The sequence below is a fragment of the Desmodus rotundus genome, chromosome 7 (genome assembly GCF_022682495.2).
Source record: "Desmodus rotundus isolate HL8 chromosome 7, HLdesRot8A.1, whole genome shotgun sequence".
NCBI lineage: Eukaryota > Metazoa > Chordata > Mammalia > Chiroptera > Phyllostomidae > Desmodus > Desmodus rotundus.
The window spans coordinates 5,591,329-5,616,919 of record NC_071393.1 but is presented as its reverse complement, the minus strand read 5'-3'; the positions used below and the strand labels follow the sequence as shown (position 1 = coordinate 5,616,919).

At 43.8% G+C, this 25,591-nt stretch overlaps 1 protein-coding gene and 1 pseudogene across 1 annotated transcript; one reads left to right on the top strand and one right to left on the bottom strand.

Moving 5' to 3' along the window:
• Positions 1-827: 827 nt before the first annotated feature.
• Positions 828-19,612, bottom strand: TRAFD1 (TRAF-type zinc finger domain containing 1). The gene is made up of 12 exons (XM_024567006.3): positions 19,458-19,612; positions 17,004-17,069; positions 10,187-10,322; positions 10,035-10,088; positions 8,041-8,446; positions 7,182-7,388; positions 5,732-5,808; positions 4,257-4,490; positions 3,157-3,277; positions 2,224-2,560; positions 1,937-2,009; positions 828-1,706 (listed from the first exon to the last, which is right to left on the bottom strand). Exons 2-12 carry the CDS (start codon positions 17,048-17,050, stop codon positions 1,650-1,652), a joined length of 1,749 nt encoding a protein of 582 aa, XP_024422774.2. The 5' UTR covers positions 17,051-17,069; positions 19,458-19,612; the 3' UTR covers positions 828-1,649.
• On the top strand, positions 10,348-12,181 carry LOC112310878 (protein YIPF5 pseudogene; annotated as a pseudogene).
• Positions 19,613-25,591: the final 5,979 nt, after the last annotated feature.

Here is a 25,591-nt window from a genome sequence, read left to right as displayed (position 1 = left end):
ATATTTCAGAGCAAATATTACAAATATGGGTCATTTAATAATAAAGGAGCCAATTAAACAAGAATGTAACTATCATGTTTATATATCAAAAAATGAAAAATTACAGAATTATAATGAAAAACAGATAATCTTCAATTATGAGAGACATTTCAAACAGCCTCACCCACCCCCAGTAATCGGTAGAACAAGTAAACAGAAAAGGACATGAAGGCCTGAATAACACTACCAACCAACATGACCCACCTGCCATGTGTAGCAGTCCATCCAACCAGTAAAGTATACAAAGCTGCAGTCTGCTCTTTTTTTGGTTCAGGTTCTTTCTCTAAGTATAAATCAGACCTGGATTTGAGTCCTGGCTCTGCTATGAGTTAGCCACGGAGCCTTATGCAAGTCCCTCCTTCCCACCTAGGCAACAGGCCAGTTCTTCTCCAACCCCCACTAGGTTTGGGGAGAAAAACAAATGAGTTCAAAGCAACTTAAAAGTGCTAGATGGTCCTGCGCAAACTGTGAGGTGCTGAGGGTAGTGGAAAGTTCTGCCAAGGCTCAACTACTCTCAGGATTGAGGTTTTTGATGAATCTGCCTTTCCCTATTCCGTCAGAGAAAGCTCCCACCGCCACACAAGTTCCTCAGTGGAGCTCCAGCGGCCTTGTCAGTTTCCTCAGAGTCCCATCTAAGAAAACTACGCCTTGACTGCCTGGCACTGAGAAGGAGCTCACGCTGGATCTGCTAGGGTTCCAGGAAGTACAGAAAAGGCCTAGTCCTGCTCACTGTCCCCCATACCTCCCTGAGGTCTCCAGACACTGGAGAAGGAACCACAAGACTCAGCTGAACCCCAAGTACAAACTTTATTTCTATTACAAGGATGTTAGTAATTACAATAATAAAATAAAGAGAGAGAGATGGGATACTTCGTTTCCAGAGCAAGTCACAGAGCTTAGGCCTCAGTCCCGATCAGGGCAGAGCCCAGCACCGCCCTGGCAGGACAGGGAGTCCCTCGCCTGCTCCACCAGAGGCCCTGAAGACAAAGGAGCCGCACTCCCGACCAGAAACAGAAGGCAGTGATTCCAAACGCCAAAGCAGGTTAAATCAAAGCCCCATGTGCACTCACCTCCCGCTCAACTCATCTCCAAAAGCCTACAGTACTTCCCAACTGGCTGAACACTCCCCCAGTGCTCCTCCCCACACAGCAGAGGCCCAAATTCTAGAGTGGGGAGGGCAGTGCACAGGGGCCATTACCCAAAGTTCCCTAATTTAGGCCCCCACAGGGAAGAAAGCCACTTCCCTGGTGGTACCGGGTTTCCAGAATCCATCTTCTCTTTCCATCAGGACCACACAGCACCGAGGAGCAGTGGTGACAGTGTGTCAGAAGAAGGAGCCCTGGTGGGCTGAGAGGCCATAACTTGTATTTCTGTGCTGCCAAAAGGCAGCAGCTAAAACTGAAACATTTCTCAACAGCCTCCCTGCTGACCCTCCCTCAACCCCCAAACTCCCACATCACAATCTCAAAAGACACAAAATGGTCATAACCTAGAAAAAGTTAAAATCTGTAAAATCTCCCCTGCCCACAGGGCCGAAGAGGCGCGGCCTGCACTGCGGCGAGTGCTGCGCAGAGAAGACAGAACCGCTGTCACGTTCTCTGCAGACACGGTTACTCCTCCTCTTCCTCCTCCGCATCCCCAGCTCCCTGTTGCTTAGGGGGTTTTGCCTATTGAAAATAGAGCGCAAACAACGCTTACATGAGCGTGAGAAGTCAGTACACGCTCTTTAGAGCCCTGAAAATGTCCACCTCCTCCAGGGAACCCTCCTCCCAAAAGCAGAACATGCGGTCTTTCAGCCACAGCGGCCTGATGCCCAGCTCCTCCTCTGACTTCAAGAACCATACCAGACCCCCACCCCGCTCCTCACTGAGCATTTCGGGGCTGGATCCCCAGTTACCTTTGCAGTTCTGTTGCGATAGCTGGCGGCCATAGGGGTGACTCGTGAGTTCCTGCCACCTTCACTCCTACCACTGAAAGAGAAGGATTAGAAAGTAGGTTCCTGGGATGCCTCTGAGCAAGTCAGAAAACTCGTGAGACAAACAGCTGGAACCAGACATAAGCAGCTCTTTGTGAGCAGACAAAACAAATGAACTAAAAATCCCACAGACAGCAAAAGAACATTTTGAAATCAGGCCATAATACATCTGAACTAAAAAGCTCCACTCCCTGGCTACTGCTTCTTACCTTGCTCCATATCTTCCTGAAGACCCACGGGGGAGAGAAGACACGAAGTTTTCTGGGTAGAGGTTTCGAACAGGGTGAATCACTGGAACGTGCCCAGCGGCCACGTCCCCGTTATGGCTGTTTTGATTCTGCCCCCGGATGTCCTGGCTGTCTAAGTTGTTGAGCTTCAGTACGCCAGGAGGGCTGAGCTGGGAACCAGGCTTGGGGCCTGATGTGGATGTGGACAGTCGGGTACAAGTAGCCATATTGTTAATGGGTCTGGTGGGGGGAAGAGGGTAAGTGGGCACTTGAGCGGTTTCCTGCTTAATATCATCCATGTAACCAGAAGACAGGTCTCCTGTGAAGAGAAAAGAGCACCAGCTTTAAGGAAAAGGTGGCTCTTACTGTTAGCACTGGATTCGGGCAGGAAGAGAGAGTCTGTTGGAGCACAACTGCCTCACACCTAAACCCAAGTCCCCAAATACATCCTCCTAACTATTCAACAATGATGTGCAAGCAAACCTGGAAAAGATAATTTCTAACTGGCTTTGTGGTGAGTGTACTTGTCTAGTCTTGACGCTCTTTAATGATGATGACGACTGATGACGACAATGACTGAGTACCCTAAGCAAATTTCAATTAGAGGTTAGGGGTCCGGGGCAGCCACAGTAAGGTCTAAAAATTATCTCCAAATAGTCCGCTAAGGAAACTCACAGCTGAATACCACCGACTACTACGCATGTCTCATGGCTGTCCCCAAAGCCATTACCCTATAAACCTACACTCAAGACCGCTCAGTCTAACATGAGCCCACAGCTAGCCCAGTGAAGCCCTACTGTGCTTGGTAACTTAGGATTCGGGGAACCCCCATGTTAGAGCAGCAGATGAGGAATAGTAAACAGGCCTGAGTCAGCAGCAGACCTGCGGCTTTGGCTCAACCCTGGCTAATAATACCCTGGTGTCTGACACGCCTCTTGGGCAGCTCTGGTGAAGTCTCTCGAGGCTGGAAATCCTGTCTAGGAATCCCCTCCGTCACATGGCTGTTTGCTGTGGCTGGGCGTTGGTCACACTGGTCCTAATAAGAAAAACCAAAATTAGTATCTCTGGACCGAGTCATTTCCAGGAGAGGGAGCAGTGAGGGGAAAGGAACAGTGGGTTGGGTGAACACCTTTTCAGGGGAACTCTGACAACCACCGAGAGGAAGTGCCTGGGACTAAGGAAACGCATCTAGAATGGAGCAATCATCCCCATTAGCACCCAAGGCACTGAAAGAAGCACTGTCTGATTTGTGCAAAAATCAAGGCAGACTGGTCTTGAGAGCCCAAAAAAGCACGCCTATACTTTGACCACAGTATCTGCATGGTTGCTTATTCCATGGTCTCCCGTAGGAGACAACCAGCAGTTACATATTTACTGCTTTATCCAAAAGTAGAAGTCTTTATAAGACGAATGGAATGTGTGGTGTCCTAGCAACAATCAAATGGCAGAGACTACAGAAATGACCCTGAACCCACCTGCAGTGTCAGATCCTCATACCAACCAACACTGGGCAGCAGACGTATTCTCCACTAAAAGACTCGAGTCCTAGACGGCAAAAGCTGAAAAAGGACTTCAGATTGTCTAGTCTAACTGCTACATTTACAGATATCCCAAGCGAGGGAATAGGACCTATCCAAGGTCAACCTGGGGGTAGATCTAGACCCCCAGGTCTCCTGAAGTGGAAGTGTCAAATGCCACCACAACAGGAAGAATCTGCCTGGTCGAAAGCAAAATGTGTCAGTGACCTCAGGGAAGTCTTATCTAAACCATTCTGCCAAGTCCTCCATGCCCGCTTAAAGGAGCACTGCTCCTTGGTCCGCAATGTGTGACATGATGGCTTCAGTTGCCAGGAAGTAGAGAAAAGTCAGACAGCCACAAAACAGGGCACATCCAGGAACCAAGTCAGCTATGCATGCAACTTAAAGGCTAAACAAACGTTCTCACCTCTGAAAGCCCCAGGTTCACTGACAGGGTCAGCGTGGAGTGAAGTGGACGGGTCCTTCAGGGACTCTTACCTGGTGATGAAACAGCACCTCCTCTTCCAGCTGCACCCCACAGAATTCACAAGGGATGATGATGCTGTCCTCCACAGAGGGGAAATGGCTCAGGCCCATCAAAGAGTCTAACTGGTTGTTTGTAGCCTGCCGCACAAACTTCTGGAAGATGACATCATGGTCCTCCTCCGCCCCTTTGGAGGAAGTGCTACCCATATTATACGAAGGTAAGGCACGGGAAGGGTTACAGCTTGTCTGTCTCAAAAAAGAATAGGTTAAAAAAAAAAACATAAGTTTAAAAAAAGAGGTTAAAGAAAAACTATATCCCTAAAACATTTTCTACAGGTCACAAAATTTTAATAATATTTAATATTGGAGAGAGGAACTAGAAAGGGTTAGGGGAATGCAGATGGAATACAATACTCACTTTGAAACATTCCTGTGCTTTTTTTTTTTTTTTACTGTGTTCATGTGGTTATTCTTTTTAAATTAATTTTAAAAGATTCAAGCTTCTTCCCACAGCCATATAGTAAGGCCCAAATATTCCTTGTTATCCTGTCGATGGATTTTCTTACCCTGCTCCCAAATGAAAAACTACATGTACTCCAATACTGTATTATTCCAATTATGAGGGGAAATACATGCCCTACCAAGAACAAAGGGACGCTGCATAGTTTTGGAAATGCTAGACGAGACCAAACCAAATCAGAGAGAGCAAGAGTGTTGAGGGAAAAAGTAGTTCCCTCCAATACGCAATCCTCAAGCAAAGGCTATTTTCTAAATGGCTAAGAACTTCCAATCACTCAAAAAATAGCTGATACCTTTCAGATACCAGGTATTAAGATTCAGAACCTAAGAAAACCCAGAACCTGTCCTCAAGGAGCTCAGCCTAGTGGTGCAGATGACAGGGGATCAGGAGACCACATCACAGGGGTACAGGCTGAGAGAGAAGTGGGCACAGAATGTTTGGGGAGCACATAGGTGGAACCTCTGACCTAGCCTTCAGAGCTCACTCAGGATGGTTTTTTGGAAGGCATGTCTGAACCAAGTCTATAAGTAAGGGGTCTACGTTGTTCGGTGTGTTGGGGAGGCAAGGGGGAAGGCCATCCAGCTTCCAGGCAGAAAAAGTGAAGTGTAAGAAGGACCCCTGGCCCTTCCAGGGAAGGGTAAGAACTTCAGTACAGCTGCAACAAACAAAACGTGGCACGAGCTGAGACACAGTTACCAGGTCGTCAGCAGAGAGGTGCCGTACTCACCACAGTGTGGAGGGGGCAAACCCGGCCTACTGGAGTGAGCGGTGCCCTTCCCAAGAGGGACACACCGAGTTCTCACACCCGTACGTCAGCCACGCCACGGTAAAGAAAACAAAAAACAAAAAAACATCCAGCTGCTACTCCTGCAACAGGTGTATTAAAATAGTTTGCTCGGGGCCTCACGCAGCCGGCAACGCCAAGTGTGCACATGCTCCTACACACCCTGACTCATGCACAACACACCTGATGGTCGATCAGCAGCTGTTCCGGGTAGAGCTCCTCACAAAATTCACACGGCAGCATGGTCTCGTCGGCTGCACCTAGGCATCAGAGGCCACACTGTCAGACTCTGAATGAGCAAAAACCACCTCATTCCACCTCTGACCCCCCTGGTAGAGGTTTATACAAAAGTTTGACTCCCTCTGATATTCCAGGGATGGAACAATTTGTGGCACTGTAAATCCTCCAAGGAAGACCACTTGAGCCAAACCCCAGGCAAAAACTGCCACTATGGAAAAAGGCGTGCTTACCGCCATTCCCTGAGCTGCGTGCAAGTAGTGACTTGCCCACCACTCTCGTGAACAGACATCTAAACGTGCGAGAACCCTACTGGCACCCATCTAAGCGCCTCCAGTGCGTTATTTCAATCCTCAGGAAAGCCTTAGGAGGTAGGTTCTCCATTAGCCTCATTTTACAGATGGAGAAACTAAGGCTTATGTATTACTGGCAAAAGATATCCTCAAAAAACCCTCCCAGTACAAAATGTCAAAAAAGATGCTGAGTAAAAATAACAACGTAAATCAAACATTTAAGAGCAATTTAAAACCCAGGATTCCCAAAACAAAACAGCCTCAGGCTGCCGAACAAATGGAGGGTGAACAATGACAGGCCGTTAGGAAACTTGCCTAACTAGGTTTGGGCTCTGGGTAGAAGACAGAAAAGGCTACAAAATCAAAGTAACTAGAGTTTGGCCTTTACATGAGTTTGAATCCAAAATCTACGTTTATGATTTTTAAAAACCCAAGCCAAAAATTCAGTCTGAAACTGTCTCAGTCAGCAGCATCCCTAAGTGCCCTCAGAGGAACATCAGAAGACGCATGCTCGCACTGGGAGGGAGGCCGCCGACCCCCGTCACTGAGTCAGCAGAAATAATAAATAGCAAAAAAAATTTTAGATATATTTTCAGACAATAGAAAAAAAATAAGTATATTTAATATGTTTAAAGATAGGTTAAGAAAATTGCAATATAACTAAGGTATAAAAGGCTATTTTAAAAATGAGTCTCATTGAAGAAAAAAAACAGAACTCAAATAGAACAAATGAAAAATGTATAATTACTGAAGTGAAAACCTCAATGGACATATTAAACAAAAGATTAGAAAGAAGTTAGGTAAGAGATTACCCAGGCTGCACACCAGTGAATGCATACATAACTGGAACAAATCGGTGTTTCTCTCTCTTCCCCCCACCAAAATCAATTTAAAAAAAGATAAAAATAGTAAAAATGGTGAATATGGATGAGCGGGATAGAGATACATGCTATAATATTCTGATAGTTTTCAAAAATAAAAAGTTGGGAAAAGCAATAAACAAGGGGAAATTTATCTGATGAAAAACTTTCACTTTTATATGAATTGTATAGTGTAAGACTTTTTTAAAAACTGGAGACAGACTAGTGAATAAACTAACCTACCCTTTATGTCATCCAGATCAATGGGACCTCCATGGGACTGGTCTGCCCCATACAGAGCCGTCCAGAAGTCCTGCTCTGCCAATTTGGGGGCCTGGCCTTCATTTTGCAGACTTAGGGCCAACATGAAGTCCAAGTTTGCACTGTCTTCACCACCCTCTTTGGGGGACTGCTGTCTTCTATTTCTTTCCTGTCTGTCTTGTTCTTCCACTGGGGAAAAAAGAAAAAAGAAAACCAGTTCTCAAGATACACTAGAAATGTTGCCATGCTTTAGTTTAAGTCCCTGCGTAGGAAATGTTCAAGGTTTATAGGCTTCTGTGCAGAACAAAAGAGGCCCCGCCCGCCAGTTCTCACAGGACCAACTATTAGGTCTGCCATGATAGAAGGCTCTGTTACTATTCGAATTGTCTCGTTAATAAGCAATATTATCGAGCTTTAACTATGTGACAGTCACTGTGCTAAACATTTTATGTATATTTTCTCCATTGTAATAGAAAGGTATAAAGCATGGGGTCAGATTGCCACCGAATTCAAACCCCTGCTCTATCACTACCCTCATTAGGACTGCTGGGAGAATTAAACGAGTTAATACGTGCAATGCACATTACAAATGCCTGTGGGACACAGGGCATACTCAGTGAACAGTAGCTGTTAATAGCACCATAATCATCATCATCATCAGGAACCCTAACTATAGGCCATAGTAATCCAATAGCAAAAAGATTCTGCTACTGCCAACTACAAGAAAAAGTATGTGTTCTTCCGAATGCTACCTAGCTCCAGTTAAACTATTATAATCAACATCTATCTGGCCCCAACGCCCTGTTCCCATTTCCCCCTTCTAGTCCCAAACACAACTCACATAGATTATTCTGAACTGGAAAGTGGGTCATCATGTTCCTTTGGGTGGCAGTCCTACTATGGAAAAGGTCTGATTCTAAGGCTCTCAAGGGACTTCGAGGTAGCCTCACAGGTGGATCCAGAGACTGAATTTGTCTGAGGAGTTGGGACGCAATCCAGATTCTATCTTGACCCCAAGCCTCATCGTATGCATTAGGAGGCATGACGACCTCCTCTCTCTTCTCCACCCCGTCTCTCCCACAAACTTCAGGGTGAGTCTTCAGATCTTTCACAAGGACATTACGCCCACAACTGCCACATAACTCTGTCCGGGCACCACAGTAATCTTCATGGTCCTTCAGTTTGAGAACAGAAAGTTCCAAATCACAGTGCTGGCAAAGGGCAAGCCGGAGCGGACACTCAGTCTCCTGCAACACAGAGTAATGAGGCAGTTAGTATGCAAACATCAGGGAGGCCATGCTTTAGTGTAGGGCAAGGAAAGCAGAAAGTGTTTACTTCAATATTCTCTCCCAACCTAGCGTCACCCGCCTGCCGTGTTTTCCTATGTATTTAGAGTCAAGGTTTCTCTCTCTGTCCTCGCCATCAGGTTCTACAAAGGGAAGAAAACTCTTAGAAGGAACCTACTCACCCAGCCACCCTGACTTCTGGTAATTTGGGGCATGCATTACAAAGTAACCCAAAGTCAGCCAGATAAGCCCGGCAGCAAATAGCAAGAGCATAGCGATTCAGGTATGTTGGTCAAAACTCCACCAGCCCTAATTCCCATTACTATTCCAATCTGTCTTTTCAAAAAACTTTATTAGAAAAATATCACTGATTTAAGTTACTGAACAGCAAAGCAGCAAATAATTACTGGCACTTACTAGATAATATAGTAGGTACTCTAACAACCCTAAAAAGTGCTAGTAACTCACCACACAGCAAATAAAGTTAAAAAAAATTTTAAAGGAGAATTTTTTAAAACTCTTTAATCTCTGTCCATAACTGTCAAAGTTGGAATGTTAAGAAATACTTTGTAGTTAAATCTTTAAGATGACGGGCATATCCCCATGGGAAGCCAGGAAGCAGGTGGGGGAGAGGCCAGAAGAGCGGGCAGTTGGTCGGAGGGTGTTTACGCAGCAGGTAGATGTGAGACCCAGAGAAACACTCATCATTATCGTTAATGTGACCTCGGGCACAACCCCCTTGCTGGTGAGACCTCGGAAAGCACAGGTCATGTCCTTAGAAAAAATAATGAAGGTAGAAGTGCCAAAGTATTTACGAGACATTTATCCCCAAGCTGTGGGGTTATAACTGATTCTTGTTTTATATTTTTTCTCAATTTTTTCATTGAATATCAATTACCTTTTAAAATTATAAATTAGTAAGTTGTTAGTATTTTGGGGGGACACAGAATGAAATGCACAAATCTTAAGTTGCATTCCTTGATATATTTTTACATATGCATATAAACTCCTGTGTCCACCAACTAAGTAGTTGTTGGTGGGATTTTTTTTTTAACTAGTAAAATAATATGCTCATTCAAAAAATATATATATGCTCCTTCCACCATGGAAAGTTTTATCTTAACTAGGGACCAAGTGATACTATGTTCTTTCTCACCAAATGCTCTCCAAGGAAATTTCTTTGGGTGTAAACAGCATGCTGGCCAAGTGACCAAGAAGTCAAAATGAAATCACAGGATGTAAGGCAGGCTGGGTGGTAAGGAGGTCACATCACATTGGCAACCCCGAGTGCGGCTTAGCACTCAGGGAGGCTGCTAACAGCCAAACCCCAGCATAAGAATGACAGACTCCGTCCCAAAGGGAAAGGCTCTGTGCCCTGAGCATGGGGCACACAGCCATCAGTCGAGTGTGGCAGCAAACAGTCGAAGCCTCTAACTTTGAGAGGCAATGAGCATGGAGCTGGCAGAGAACAAGGACAACCACAGCGGCTTCCCGTTCTGCACGTGGCTCTGCACTCTCACTACTCGCTTTATCATGCAGGGACACTAACCTCATGATTCTTTAACTGCCTCTTCTCCAACTTCTTGTTACATTTGCAGGTTACCTAGGATAAGAAGTGAGAACCAGTAAGTTGGCTTTGCGACAACTTGCACAGTAGCGAGTATAATATGTGAATGAACATTCGAGTCCTTGGTGGCTCACCTGACAGTGCTCTGTCGCCATGTGAGTCTCCATGTCCGATTTGGGAAATGGTTCCTTGCAGACAGGGCACATACCGATGTTCCTGTGACAGTGGATCTCATGGATGGTAAAGTTGCACATAGGAATGTCTTTTTTGCTATAGAAATAGATCAAAGAAAAAGGCAACATTACTGACTGACCTGTTCAGTTGTATCATGTGTAAACCTGTCCTGTTCCATCTCCATTCCCCATTATTTCCCTTCAGTGAATGTCTAGTCCATTAGCTCTTATTGTTACCACCTACCCCTGCTTTTCAAGAATTAACAGCTGAAGGTTTTGAGTCTTCTGTGCAACACTCTTTGAATTATCAGTGGTATGCACTAACTCTAAAAGCGTAGCCTCACTTTTGAGATGTCAGAGCTGATCACAACCAACAACATGAAGTCAGATGCCAAAAAGGGCGGAGCTAGGCTTTTCCGAAACCATCCATGCTCCAAAGCACAATGGTACACTCCAGGATTGTTTAAAAAAAAAAAGGGCCTACCAATTATGTTCACTCTCAGTCTGAGGTCGGTTTAATCTCATTTAGATTTTACTCCACCAAAAATCAAACCAGGGTTGGAGCTACTGCCTCACCCTCTGTGTTTGATCATTTGCAATGTCAGGCTTTGATAACCAGATTTCTATCAGAGAGGTCAGAGCATCAGTGACCGATAACAGTATCCTGTGCTGGTGGAAGCCCCAACAGTATGCTGGCTGCGACTACTCGCAGCAAGAGCCACTTGTCCCTCCAGACACGACGCAGCCAGAATAGCCATACACGGGCAGATCTTCCAGTCAGCTCGGGCATCTATGCATATAGGTCAGCTACACCCCTCCCATTCTATGGAAACCACTGAGGATAAAGCTACCTTTATTAGAAAAGCTAGGTATTAATTCTGACTACATCTGGCAAAAGGACACCAACAGTGTTACAATCCATTGAAAGTAGCAGAAGGCAGCACCGTGAATGAGACTGAGCTGGCAGGACCAGTGCTTTGTTGCCCTCCTTTGGAGCCACAGAGTTACTGCCTGGCAAATCCAGTAGGCTGTGCCTGTGCAGGGGGTCAGTGCGATGGGGGTCTGGGAATGTTTTGTTTATTAAACTTAATGAGCACTACAGGTGTTTCATTTGGTTGTGTGGCAAGTGTCTTGGGATACTATCTTCCCACAACCCTACTATGTGGCTTTAGTATATTTTCTTGACAGAATGGCACAGAAATCACACTCACTGCTGGAATTATTTGATGCTATAGTTTTCCTGCTTCCAAAATTTTTATTTCTGTATTAGCCATGGAAGGAAAACAACTTCTTGTAGCATATCCTTGAGCTTTGTTGTAAGAAGCCCGAATTTCCGTGTTCTGAACTGAATTTATCTGGGATGTGGACATTAAGCCAAATACACAAAAAGGACTTTGAACTCTTAAATCGAGCCGGCAAACTGCTACAGTGCAACTCTCATGCAGATCTAACGTTTGACTATTGGAGCAATGAAGTAAACACGTATCTTTTGTTTGTTTTTTAGAACTTTTGAACACTATATTGGACTTACCTCCAGTATGACTGTTTTAAATGTTTGTGTTTATAGAAATAAGAAGTGCTATTTCTTTCCTGTTCCTGCAGTCTTTGAAAACAACTCTTTTCTTTGCAAATTGTATTATGTTTTGGGGAGATTTTTATCAACTGTGGGAAACTAACCATAGAGCTGATGATCTTTCTTAAAAACAACCCAGTCACAGTAAAGACAACACAAAACTTGCAGAAACATTTTTCCAAGGACTCAGGAGAGAAAAGTTGCCTGTATTCTCAAGTCAGATGCACTTGAAACAAAGTCATCCCAATGTAGAGTTTTATGAGTTTGCACGTCAAAAATTTGACATTCCTTTAAATTATCTCATGGAATTTTTGCTAAAATTCAGTAATACAAGCTCACAGTCCACCATTTGTGGATATGGAATGTGAACACCTGGTTAGATATTAGCATTAATTAAACCATAGTGTTCTAGACTGGCCATATTAACACTCATACTTGGATCTCGATGTTTCCCAGGAAAAAGAAAATCACTAAAACTCTTTGAGAAAAATAGTTAGAATGTCACAGTTTCACCCTGGCTGATGTGGCTCAGTGGATGGAGCACTGGCCTTCAAATTGAAAGGTCACTGGTTCCCAGTCAGGGCACATGCCTGGGTTGCTGGCCATGGCCCCAGTCAGGGGCGTGCAAGAGTTAACCCACAGATGATTCTCTCCCACATCTTTCTCCCTCCCTTCCCCTCTCTCTAAAAATAAGTTAAAAAAAACCAAAATGTCAGTTTCAGTACTGCAGTTATGAATGTAAAGTGCATTTGATGGTTTTTAATTAACATTTTCCCAGTTTTTTTTGAAGAATTTATTTATTTATTTTTAGAGAGAGGGGAAGAGAGGGAGAAACAGGGAGAGAAACATCAATCTGTTGGGGACCTGGCCCACAACCCAGGCATGTGCCCTGACTGGGAATCAAACCTGCAACCTTCGGGTTTATAGGCTGGTGTTCAATCCACTGAGCCACACCAGCCAGGGCAATTTTTAAGTCAAACTGGAAAGAGCAGATGCCAGCTTTGGGATGGTCGGTAGGAATGGGGAAATTGCCTCCTTTATGACCTGCATGCTTTGCAAAGCAGGCTGGATGCCAGTCCGGATCATGCTCTCTGGCCGGGCGGGTGTAAAGGTCACTGCAGAACTAGACAAAACAAAGGCCTGCACCCTCTCCCCAATCACATCCTCATGTACTTTTTGCCATTCTATTTTAGTGTATGGAAGTGATTTCATTTCATGGCACACATAAACTAATTACTAAAATTCTGCGGCGCACCGAAACATATATAATATTCTTTGCCAAGCTGACAAAAAAAGTAGGTATAATTTCGATTCATTCACACTGGATAACTATTGGTGTGTTGGCTGCTGTCATTTTCTTATCTGACAAGCTAAAGGGAAAAGGGGTCAGTGCCCCTGACTCAATAGTCAGGTGTAGCCTCTTAACAATTCTTATAGCATACCGTTTGAAAATTGCTGGTCGAGGGGATCTAATTAAAGATTATATCTAGGTTAGGAAAAAAAGGGAGGAAAATGATCACCTTAAGTGAGAAAGTAAGACCACTTTAACTTAACAAGAACGGAATATAGTCATTAATGTAATAACTATGTATGGGGACAGATGATTATTAGATTTATTGTGGCAATCTCTTTGTAAGGTATATAAATACTGAATTGTTGTATACATGAAACTAATATATTTTGTTAACTATAATTTAAATATAAAAGTGAATAAAAGTAAATTTAACAAGACTATACATACATTCAAACTAGAGGCACACAGTATCAAAGGCCTAACTTTTTACTCATGTGGATCTGACCATTGGAAAACTCCAATTTCAGTGTTGCAAAGGCTACATTTAAATAATGTGCCCATCAGTACGTCACCTATAATAAGATTTCAGAAAAAAAATACTGAACAGTCTGAAGATATTTATACAACAAATCGTTAATACCCTAGTTTGTCTCTGAGGCTGAATGCGCCCTGTCCCACTCTGAGCAGTTTTCTCTTTTCCAGCGTTCATCTTCCTATCTAGTCCAACAAGCATTTCAAAGTAGGATGGCTTATGTGCCTCCCAATATGAAAGACCAAGACACCGAACAAATTCATTTTCATCCAGTGACAGAACCATCAAGAAAGCTTTCATATCAAAGCTAAAAAGTGACACCAAAGAAAAATCAACAGTGAGAGGCGGGAAGAACACTCAAATGGATTGAGGGAAACCACCATGTCTTGACAGATTTAACTTCTGCTATTTCTCCAAAATTCCTAGCTTTCTAAGGAACCATTGGTCTTTTATTAATTCAGTTTAATTTTTAACTGTAGGGTATTTATATAGTGGAAGGAGCTATAAATCAGTTATCATCTGAACCTACTAACTCAACAAAAATTAGAATGAGTACATCCCACTACAGGCGTACCTCACTTCATTGCACTTCGCAGATGCTGCATTGTTTACAAACCAGAGCCAAGACCCTCCACCAGCACCAAGACCGCGCCCCGCTTTGCTGCAGCGGTCTAGCGCCACACCCGCAGCACCTGACGTTCGCCAGTTACTAAAGATGCGAAACAACTACTCCAACACATTGCTAGTGGTAATGGAGACTGCTTAAAAATAGCCTGAAAATGAATTTCTAGGATCATAAAATTATATGCTCTTTAACTCAGTAATTGCACTCTTGGGATTATGAAGATTTTCATAAGATTCATAAAATGGTACAAGAATGAAAACCATTAAAAATGTTTAAACAGTAAAGTACAGCTAGGTTAAATACGGTACACCACCAAAGTCAAGCAGCAGGGCTGTATCGTGATTGTGAATCACACGTGCACAAACGCCGTGAAAAAATTACAGCCAGTGATCACTCTGTACGGTGATGACATTCTGGACTCTTTTTCATAGTTTGGACAAAAATGTTCTTTTAACAGAAAAAAAAAATGTCTACAGTTTTTATTTTATAGGGCTATTCAGGATAACATATTAAAAAGATCATTCTATATATACAAGGCCACCAAAATTTTAGAATTAAAACAAGTTAAGGACCACATAATCACAACAAGGAAGAATCAAAAGCAGCTATCAGGTATGACTACAGAACATTTACTATTACACATTTTCACCTCTTGGGAAACCTTGAAAGATGAAAGAAAAGGATAAAAGATATGTGCAACAATTACATGAAACAGCTGCCTGCTGGTTTTGTTTTCTTTTTAAACTGAACTGCCAAGGTAATTCCACCAAACATTTCAACCAGACAAAATACTAATACACCGGCTTCGGACCTACAGATAAAATCAAAATGTTTGAAGTGAGATAAATGAGAACACAATTCCATACATATAAAAAAGCTGCTAAAAGCCCCAAGGAAGAACTAGCAAGGTAAAAATAAAATTTCATTTTAGATAGAAATGACTGAAAGGTGAGTCAAGACTTCCAGAAAAATTCCTCCCAAACAATAAACATGACAAGCTAGAAATCAGTTCTTTAATATACTCAAAACTAAAAAGCTAAGTGAAACTTCTGTTCCCTAGAACCACACTCTCCTCCCAAAAAGAGGACACCACAAGAGATTACATGCAAGAAACACCTCAGTCATAACAAACTATTCCTCTTACTGGACCAATGAGTCTAACTGCAGCTCATATTTTGAAGAGTACCTTAACTTTTCTTAGGGAACCATAGGAATATGTCTCTAGAGACTTAAATTTTAAAACCTAGAATTTAAACAGGGTTACTTAGATGGGAGGTCTGTGCTGGCTCAGTCAGCCTGCCATGCTAATCTGCTTTTTTCTTTAAATAAATTGCTTTCACTTTGAATAACCTTGTTTTCATTAGCTTTCCATTAACTTACCCGTTTTTTTTAAAACTCCCTTGGCATAGTTATTTATATATTGTTCTAGGCTTGAGATTCCTGGGACTGATAAAATAAGAGTATCTTCACTGATGCTAAAGCTATATGGCTGTTTTCTTATAAAGTCACAGTAATGCTTGTGATTATTTGTACCCTGATTACTCTGTATCAGTGACAGTGTATGTAAAACCCAAACAAAGCTAAAATAGTGTTTTAGATGGCACAATGTGGTAAGAGGCACAGTAGAAAAAAATACCCTATAAGGCAAGACACCCTCGCAGTAATAAAATCTTTTTTTAAAGAAATAAAATCTTAATTCCATTCAGGGAAAATCAATGACCAGCAATTGCTGATTATATCCTACTTCTGCCAAAAGGCTGAGCAGAAAGAAATAGGAAATAAAAAAAAATTATTTGGCTCAAAACTTTCATCAATCTGCATCAAACTACTCAACATCTCTTTCCTTCTACCACAATTTGGTAAGTTAAACACACCACAAAGTTTTACTTTCTTTAGCTTTAAGTTATGTGCATCTCTAAAATAACAAGTTCTTGAGAAATCCCAACCAGCAATCAGATTAGCTGCACTCCAAGTTTCATTTCAGCCAGAAAGAGCTGCCCTTTCTTGTCACTCATGTGAGTTAAAAACACCAAAATACAAAGCTTAACATTCAAGACTATGCCCAGTCTTCACCCACAGTTCTGAAACCATGAAATGATAATGGCTAATCTGTACTTCCAGAAAACCTTTCTCCCCCTCTCCTCCTCCCCTCTTCCCCTCTCTCTAAAAATAAATAAATAAATAAAATCTTTAAAAAATAATTATAATAATAAAACAGCTCAGCTGCTCTGGCTGAACTGCTCTCTATGAGATGTAGAGCCAAGCTCACTAAACCTTGTTCCCAAGACCACCAGCCACTACAGCCACTCAGGAAAATCCTTGCAACATACTTTGAAAAACACTAATCTAGTCCAAGTATTTTATTACATTTTTAGTATCTTTTTAAGAAACGTATGATGGTATTTTTCAGGAAGACAAAACATAAATTCCCTTATTTACAGATGAGAAAACTGAGGCCCTAAGCACTCCAGTGACTCGCCAAAAGTCATTAACTAATTAAAGGCAGGAACCAGAGCCCGGACTGCCAGCTTCCTCCTGTCACTGTGGTCACCACGCTGGGATACCTAAACCGACCCTCTTGACAAATTACCAAAACAGGCAATTTTATCCAAAATTGTTACAAAGGCTTTAGTCCCATATATTTGAAGGACATATTACATGGCTCCAATTTTGGCTTGCCAATAAATAAACCAACTCTTTACAGAAGCTAGTTTGTCCTCATTTCAGTAACATTTCTTAGATTTAATTTCTTACCAGTTGTCGCACAGTCGAGTGTCCTGGTCATCTAGAAATTCAGCCATCTTAAACTCTTCCTGAAAACTACAAAGTTAGAAGAGAGAACTTTCAATTTCATTTCTGTTTTTGAGGATTACAAGCACAACACAAAAGCAAAAAATCTAGTGCACAGAATATATCACCAAAACTACTATATTTAGAACATTTTATTTATTTCAAACATATGGGTTTTACCTTCCTTTTATTTTTTAATTTTCACTTTAAAATAATCTGACTTTCAAAAAAAGCACAAAGAACTCCCATATACAACTCACCCAAAACATCATAAATAACGATAGGAAAATTATCAAATGTAAGAAACTAACACTAATACAATACTGGTCATTAACCAACAGATGTTCAAATTTCACAAATCATCTCACTAATAACCCTTTTCTGGTTCAGGAACAAATCCAGGCTCACCTACTGCATTTAGTTTTTTCTCCTTAATCTTCTTTGAGCCTTTGGGATATTTCTTCAGTCTTTCTTCATCTTTCATAATCTTGTTAAGTGTATTGGCTAGTTATTTTGTACGATGTCCTTCAGTTCGGGTTTGTTTGCTGTTTTCTCATGATTAATAGGTAACTGGCAAGAACACCACCGAAGTGATGTTTTCATCTTGGTGCGTTGTATCAGAAAGCGTACGATGCCAACAGGCTTAGCATCACAGATGACGTTAACCTTGGTCACTTAGTTAAGACGGCGTCTGCCAGGTTTCTCCACTGTACCGTTTTCCCATATTTTTAAACCAGGTATCAAAGCAGAAAGCAAGGTGCTGGCAATTTTATTACCAATACTTACTTTAGATTATTCCTTTCCATGACGCAAAAATGGCCTTATAAACTGTCCCCCAAAAGGGTGCTGTTTCCAAACAAACTCATTTTTGCAAAACTCGTATTTATTCATTCAACATGTGAATTAAGACCCTGTGTGCTAGACACTGTGCCCTTAAGTCACAAATACTTTACAAGTTAAAGAAATATAGTGTCTGACCCAACAGATCAATTTGGTAAAGAGAAAAATATGCAAAGAAACAGATATACCTGAAGGTATTTTGATGGAAAAGCACATAGACAAAGTGAGAAGGGAGGGGAAGGAATCTAGTTTAGATAAAAGGGTGATGAGGAACTGATATAAAATTTAAACTAAGACCTGAAGTTTGAAGAGCCACCCAGCGAAGAGGAAGTTAAGATGGGAGTGGGGGAAAAATCCATTAAGGCCATGGGCCTAAAGGGAAATGAAAGAGAAAGTAAACAGAGGTCTGGAAGAACACAATGAAAAAGGGGTATGACTCAAGACCCACCCAGAAGCGCCGAAAGAATACCGGCTATCCCAAACTCAATGGTATTTAAACTAGGGAGCGACGTGACTCAAGATATCCACTCCGATAAGAAAAGTAAACTAGGAATAGGAAGCGCCTATCTGTGAAAACCAATCACGCTCCCAAAAGGGGGAAGCCCGCGTACTTTTCTGGCGTCACGGGCTCCAGGTGCTCTGTTCCCTATTCCAGCCGCTACTTGCAGGGCAGTTCCCGGTTTTCTAGCTGCCGGAGGATTGCGGCCGCCGTGCAGGGCCCGGGGGCCCCCGTGAGGGCCAAATTCCGGCTCTGCCACTCTGTAGCTGGCTGATTCAACCTCTCTGGGCCCCCAACTCCTCCCGCAGAAAACGGACAATATTTCCCAACGGTCGTCAAGAGGAGTGAGCGAGCGAACGCACCGAGGGGCTTCGGTGCAGGAGGTCTCCGACGTTAGGAGACTTAGGGGGCGGAGCTACCACTTCGGGGTCCGGACCCGGGAATCACGGATTTCCTACTGCCCCCACCTCCCCACGGCGTGTCGGCGCGTTCGGGATCCCGAGTGGAGAGGGCACCAGCTTCGCAAATAGCAGTAGCTAATTAACACTTAGTGTGCGTTTATTGTAAACGCTTTCCACGGCAATCTTTATAATCCAGACTACAGCCCTCCCAGGTGAAAGTCCTCACCCCCATTTTGGAGACCGCGGAAGTCCGGGGGCACAGTCACCCACCGCACAGTTGGTCAGAGTGGGGACTCGAACCCGAGACCGTAAGGCCGAGAGCCCGCACTAGGCCACCGCGATCCCCCGCGTCGGCAGCTCGAGGCTCGGGCCCAGCTCCGCCCCGGGGCGCGGTAGCCCAGCGGCGCTCCGGACGACGCCCAGCCACTCGGGTCAACGCCGGGAAGGGGCGGCGGCTCGGGCGCCGCTGGGGGCTGTCGAGCCTCCGGTTCCCTGAGGAGAAAATGCCGCCTCCACCAGCGGCCTGGGGAGATGCGGCGGTGCGGGTATCTTTCTCCTTGGGGCCGCGACCCCCAGCCTACAGCCCTCTCGCCCACACACCCCGCCCTCGGGGTACCGGCCTCCTCCCGAACTGGAGGCCGCGGAAGCACCCCAGACGCGGGCCGCGGTTACACTCACCTAGGACCAGAAGAAGGACGTCGAGCGGACTCGCAAGTCTCCGATTCGGAGCCTCAATCTGCCCACCGCGCTGAACAACGGCCCCAGAGCCGCCTCAACATTTCCGACCGTCGCGGAGGAGTGCATCCATTGGCCAGGAACGGCCCCGGCTCTCGGCCCATTGGACAACAGCGTTGTCGCTCCCAGGGCCCCGCCTTCTGTGCACGGATTGGCTCCTCTGAGCTCCAAGGGGGCGTGGCCCTGGAAGTCCCAGCCCCCACACATCTGGAATGAGGGACGGACCTGAGCTGTTCTAGGCCCAGTAACTGCCCGTGACACAGGCTAATGATATTGGCATGAATAATACTGTACAAACACTACTAATACACCTAATTTATTAAGGTAATTAATATCATTTGTTTTCTTATCATAAGCCATTAATACTTATTAGTCTTTGTTTTTGCTATTACAATGTCCTCTTGCAAGTTGTCTGTAAGGCTTTGCCCATATGTGAGCCCTGAGCTTTTTGCGGTGGAGGAGTGAGCGATGGAGGCACAGGTTTGAGTCCCAGTTTCTACCCTCGCTGCCTGTGTGGATTCTCTGAACGCTTCTTCCCTCATGAGTTAAAAATAAATAATTAAATTAATTAGATATAAGCAAGAACATCCTATTTACAATGCAGCAATTTAAAATCATGATTTTATTGTACTTGCAGAATGTTCTTGCTATAGTGCTAAGAAGGAAAAGTAGGTTACAAAGCGTTATTTATTTGTAGCAAGACAGAATATTTAGTTTAAATAGGCAGAATCGTCTGTGTGATTCCAAAAGTACAAAGTTCAAAAACAGGCAACATTAATTTAAGGTGAGAAAAGTCAATAATGGTTGCATTTGGAGGGTGTGGATTACGAGGGAATATGAGAAAGTTTCCAAGGTCTGGAAATATTCTATAGGCCAATCTATTAAGTGGTAAATACTGATGTATTAATCACTACACTGCACACTTCAGATTAAACACTTTACATTGTACGTTAAAGAGAACATACCATTCAATGTTGTTCTGCTCCTTGACTGTTTTTTTATGCTACACAGTCTCTTGGAGATCTATTAATTATCAGCATATCTATCTAGAGCAGGGGTGTCAAACTCATTTTCACCTGGGGCCACATCAGCCTCACAGTTGCCTTCAAAGGGCCGAAATAATTTTAGGGCTGTATAAATGTAACTACTCCTTAACTGTCAAGGAGTTGAAATTACATTCGGCCCTTTGAGAACAACTGCGAGGCTGATGTGGCCCCCAGTGAAAATGAGTTTGACACCCCCAGTCTAGAGTATATTCATTCTTTTTTAATAGTAAGTCTGTTGTATGGATATATCATGATGTATTCAACCAGCTCCCTGGTTGATATACAAAATGTTGATAGACATTTTGCCTATAAAGTATTATTTTTGAACAAAATACAACTAACACCTGAAGTCCAGAATTTCCTTAGCACCAGCCTCACTGATTTGCTCAGGAAATGTTAGCGTGTTCCTTAGGCCGCGGACCCGTATAAGATAGTGGAGCTTCAGTGGCAAACAGCAGGATAAGTTCCTGCCTTCCCAATAGTTTCCCAGGGAGACAGGCACAATAGTAATGACAATGAGTGTGATGCATGCTGCGGTATAATAAGGAGTATACAAGTTCACCCCACTATGCAAAAGTAGAGCGTTCTTATGAAACCTTTCATAAACTGCAATGGCATAAATCGAAGAAGCGATTACCTTAGGACACATCTTGCCAACAGGTGCACAAAATAAATTAAGGCAAAGCACAGATGCTCACAGATGCTCACAGACAGTGCAGCTCCCAGGGAAGGAGCTTGGTGATACCACCACTCTCGCCGCTCCAGGCGTGAGCCTCCCCTGTAACCACTCACTGCAAAACAGAAGCTGAACGCTATTTTCACATTTCACCTTTCTTTTGTTGTGAAAGGGAGATTGGCCTTCAGATTTCTTTTAGTTAGCAAAAACAGGTACTACTCTAGTTCTTTAAGGTAAGTAGCATAAAGCGAACTTTCGAAAAGTTGGGGCATACCTATATCTGATTTTTTGTCCCTGGTTCCTAGCACACAGCTTCAAAGACTTTGGAATTTCCTGAGTGGCAGGCGTGTCTTTGTTCAGGTGGGCCCCTGGATAACTTCCGAATGATGGGCTGGTCACCAGAAAGACCAAGCACTTGATTAGAGGATTGGACTTTTTCATCGGCAGGGAGGGGAAGGGTGTGGAGTTGAGCTCAGTCATGTGACCATGTAACAAGTGATTTGACCAATCCTACCTCTGGTAGTGAAAACTCCAGACACCTAGTCTGCCGGGAGCTTCTGGTTTGTGAACATGCTGATACGCCAGGAGCGTGAGGCACCGACGACAGTGAACAGCGAGAAGGCACACAAGCTCTGCGTTGTCCCTCAGACCACACCCTACGTGTCTCTTTGTCTGGCTGTCCTGAACTACTGTGCATCTTTTATGATAAAGCTGTAATTGCAAGTACAGCCATACCTCGTTTTATTGCATTTTGCTTTATTGCGCTTCACAAGTGTTGCATTTTTTATAAATTGAAGGGAAGACCCTCCACCCGCAAAAAATTACTGCTTGTTTATTGTGATACTTGCTTTATTGTGATGGTTTAGAGCTGAACCCACAATACCTCCGGAGGTATGCCTGAAGAGTGCTTTCCTGAGTTCTGTGGGTCATTCGTTCTAGGGAGTTGTCAAGGGGGCCAGGGGACATGGTGAGTTTATAGCCAGTTTGTCAGAAGTACGGTTCACCTGGAGACTCCCAAAGGTGAGACTGCTAAGTGGATTGTTGTCCACTGACAGCAATCCACTTCTGTCAACAAGTGTGTCGTCTTTCCTCACACCACCTCTCTGGACTTCAGCCGGCACTCTACAGTCTAATTGTGCCACTGAGGGGTTAGCATCAGGGTCCACAAGTTAAGTAAAGGCTCCGTCCCACAACACCTCTCCCCTCTTCCCACTTCAGCTGCCAGTCACAAGTCCAGTTTGCCACCTGTGCGTCTGACCAAACAGCTCTAGATCCAAGGTTCCCACAACCCCTTCCTCAGGTTTGACCCTTCGCTGTACTGATTCATGGAACTCAGGGAAACACTTTACTTATATTTACTGGTTTATTGTAAACAGTGGTATAAAGGATACTGTTTACATGCTGAACGTCCAGATGAAAAGGTGCTTAGGGTGTGTAGGGTGAGTTCTGGGTGGGTCCTGAGCACTGGAGCTTCTGTCCCAGGGGAGTCGGCGTGTGCCACCTTCCTGGCAAGTGGATACGTTCTCTAACCAGAAGCTCTCCAAATGCTGTAGTTCGGGGATTTTTGTAGACGTTCATTACACAGGCATGATTGATTAGATGGTGAGCCATTGGTGGTGATTGGCTCAATCTCCAGCCTCTCTCCCCTCCCTAGAGGGGGGTGGGGGTGAGGTTGAAAGTTCCAATCATTAATATGGTTGATTGCTGTGGTAACCAGACCCCATCCTGAAGCTATCTAGGGGCCCACCAAGAGTCACCTCATTGGGCCCTGACCAGCGTGGCTCAGTTGGCTGGGAGTCCAGCAAAGCGATTCCGGGTCAGGCCACATGCCTAAATGGCATGTTCGGTTCCCAGAGAAGCTAAACGTATTGATTTTTGTCAATGTTTCTCTCCCTCCTTTTTTCCCTCCCTTCCCTTCTCTCTAAAAAAAATACATGTAGATATAGATATAATAATTTTTTTAACAAAAGAGTCACCTCATTAGTATAAACTCAGGTGGGGTTGAAAAGACCTTATAATGCATAACAACAACAAAAAACAAACCACTCTCAGCTCTAACACTCAGGGAATTCCATGGGTTTTAGAAGCTCTTGAGCCAGGAATTGGGACAAAAACCATTATCACAGGGACTGAGCCCTTAAACCTGTGGAGTGAGGTGCTGAGTCCAGGTGTTTAACATCAGAACTGAGGTGAAACCCAGCTAGAGGCGAAACAGAACATGCGCTTTTGTATGGAAGGCTTGTAAGAGTATGTGACCCCCCCCAACATACAGTGATGTTAATTTAAAGAGAAAACTGAAACCGGAAAAGAAAAAGTCAGTGTTCGTGCTGCCTGTCTTTACCAGAACGAATCAGTAGCGACAAGGACTGAATCTTTGTGGGCGCTTTATTCAGATGCCGGCGGATCTGAGAAGACAGCAGGTTACGTACCCTCAAAAAACCGTCTTAACATCTCATCTCAAACTGACCTTTTTGTAGGGAGAAGGAAAGGGTAGGTAAGAGGTTTGTGCAAAGGTTAGTCAGATAAGAATTGCAGTGTAGTATTTATCTGCTGATGAACATTCTTTTTCTGCTTTCCCGAAAAACACTGGCTCGGATTACCTCTCCACTGGCTCGCAGATCCCCTGGAGCACAAAGGCAAATTGCTCCTTGACTTCCTTAGTCTAGCAGATAATGCATTCCAGTTCCTTGAATAACAGCTTTCCACACGTCTTAATCACGTAAGCCTCTCAACTATAACTAAAGGCTCTTGCATTCCCCTATCAAAACCACAAGCCCCAAATACCATCACGCATGATAAAAAGCCATGATACCAAACCTAGATTTTTTTTTAGATTTTATTTATTTATTTTTAGAGAGAGGGGAAGGGAGGGAGAAAAACATCATGTGCAAGAGAAACATCGATCAGTTTCCTCACCCCCTAACTGGGGACCCAGCCCATAATCCAGGCATGTGCCCTGACTGGGAGTTGAACTGGCAACCTTTCAGTTTATAGGCCGGCACGCAATCCACTGAGCCACACCAGCCAGGACCAAAACCTAGATTTAATACCTGATCTAACTGCAGTTTCAACCCTCCTGGAAACATAATCTTAATCAACCCCTCTGGAATTTTCTGGTCAACACCAAGGAGGTAATCTGTCACCTGGGCCCTCTACACCCTCAACACCTAGAAAGAAGAGACAATTTGCATGATAAAAACACTTCCAGTTCTCTACCCCACCCCCCAAGAAAAGATGTCCTGGCCCCATACAGTCCTTTCTTTTCCTTGTGCATAGCTCCTTTGCCCATCCTTTTCCCTATAATAACCTTCCGTTTTGCACACCCCTGGGAGGACTAGCTGCTAGATGGGATGTTACCCCGTTCATGAATCATGTAATAGAGCCTATTAGATCTTCAAATTCACTTAGTTGAATTTGGGTTTTTTGGAAACATTGTGAGTCTTCGGGTCACAGTAAGTAGGTGTCGTCTGCCTGTGGTGAATTAGGTTATTTGCAATCGGGTTTCTGAACTTTGAAACAGATTTTCCCATAAAAGTGGTGTTACTGTGGTGATTCCAGTCTCAAGCTGACCGAAAATCAAAATTCTTCATTGATTTTATTTTTTTAAGATTTTATTTATTTATTTTTAGAGAGAGGGAGAAAGAGAGGGAGAGAAACATTGATTGGGTAGCTCTTGCGCACCCCCAAATGTGCCCAGGCATGTGCCCTGACCAGGAATGGAACCGGCAACTTTCCAGTTTACAGGCCAGTGCTCAATCCATTGAGCCATACCAGCCAGGGATTTTTATTGATGAGAGAGAGTGAGAGATTGAGATTGATTTGTTGTTCTATGTATTTAGGCACTCATTGTTTGATTCTTGGATGTGCCCTGACCTGAGATTGAAACCACTACCTTGGCATAGCAGCACAATGCTCTAACCAACTGACCTATCCAGCCCGGATAAGCCAGGGGGGCGGGGAAAGAAAACATATTTCTCCCTCTGCTCCTGCCTTGCACACAGTGTTTTGATGAGAGAATTATAAATCAGATTTTTAGACTTGCTGACTGCTTTGTATGACTTCTTGGTTGAATAATCTATGGCATGATATGTATTTTCCTTTTTACCCTATTTTTTTCAGTTTTATTGAAGCATAATTTACAAACAATTATGTCCCAATGTTAAACGCACAGTGCAGTGGGTTGGACATGCGTAACTATGACTACAACCAAGATGTACACTATTCTGACACCTCGTGTGTCCATCCCCGCCCCTCACCCAGCCCCTGGAAGCCTCTCCAGTATGCTTTCTATGACTGCAGAGGGAGTTCCATAGAAGTGGAACCTAATGGTGTGTCCACTTCTGTGTCAGGTGTCT

Bases quoted from the DNA above. Each gene is read 5' to 3' on its own strand.
- TRAFD1 (XM_024567006.3), bottom strand. From the start codon at position 17,050: ATGGCTGAATTTCTAGATGACCAGGACACTCGACTGTGCGACAACTG. The intron at 3,278-4,256 runs GTAAGAGTCCCT...TTTTCTTATTAG, and splicing joins AGGTGCTGTTTCATCACCAG to GACCAGTGTGACCAACGCCC. The intron at 2,561-3,156 runs GTATTATTAGCC...TTCTCTTCACAG, and splicing joins GAGGCGTGTCAGACACCAGG to GAGACCTGTCTTCTGGTTAC.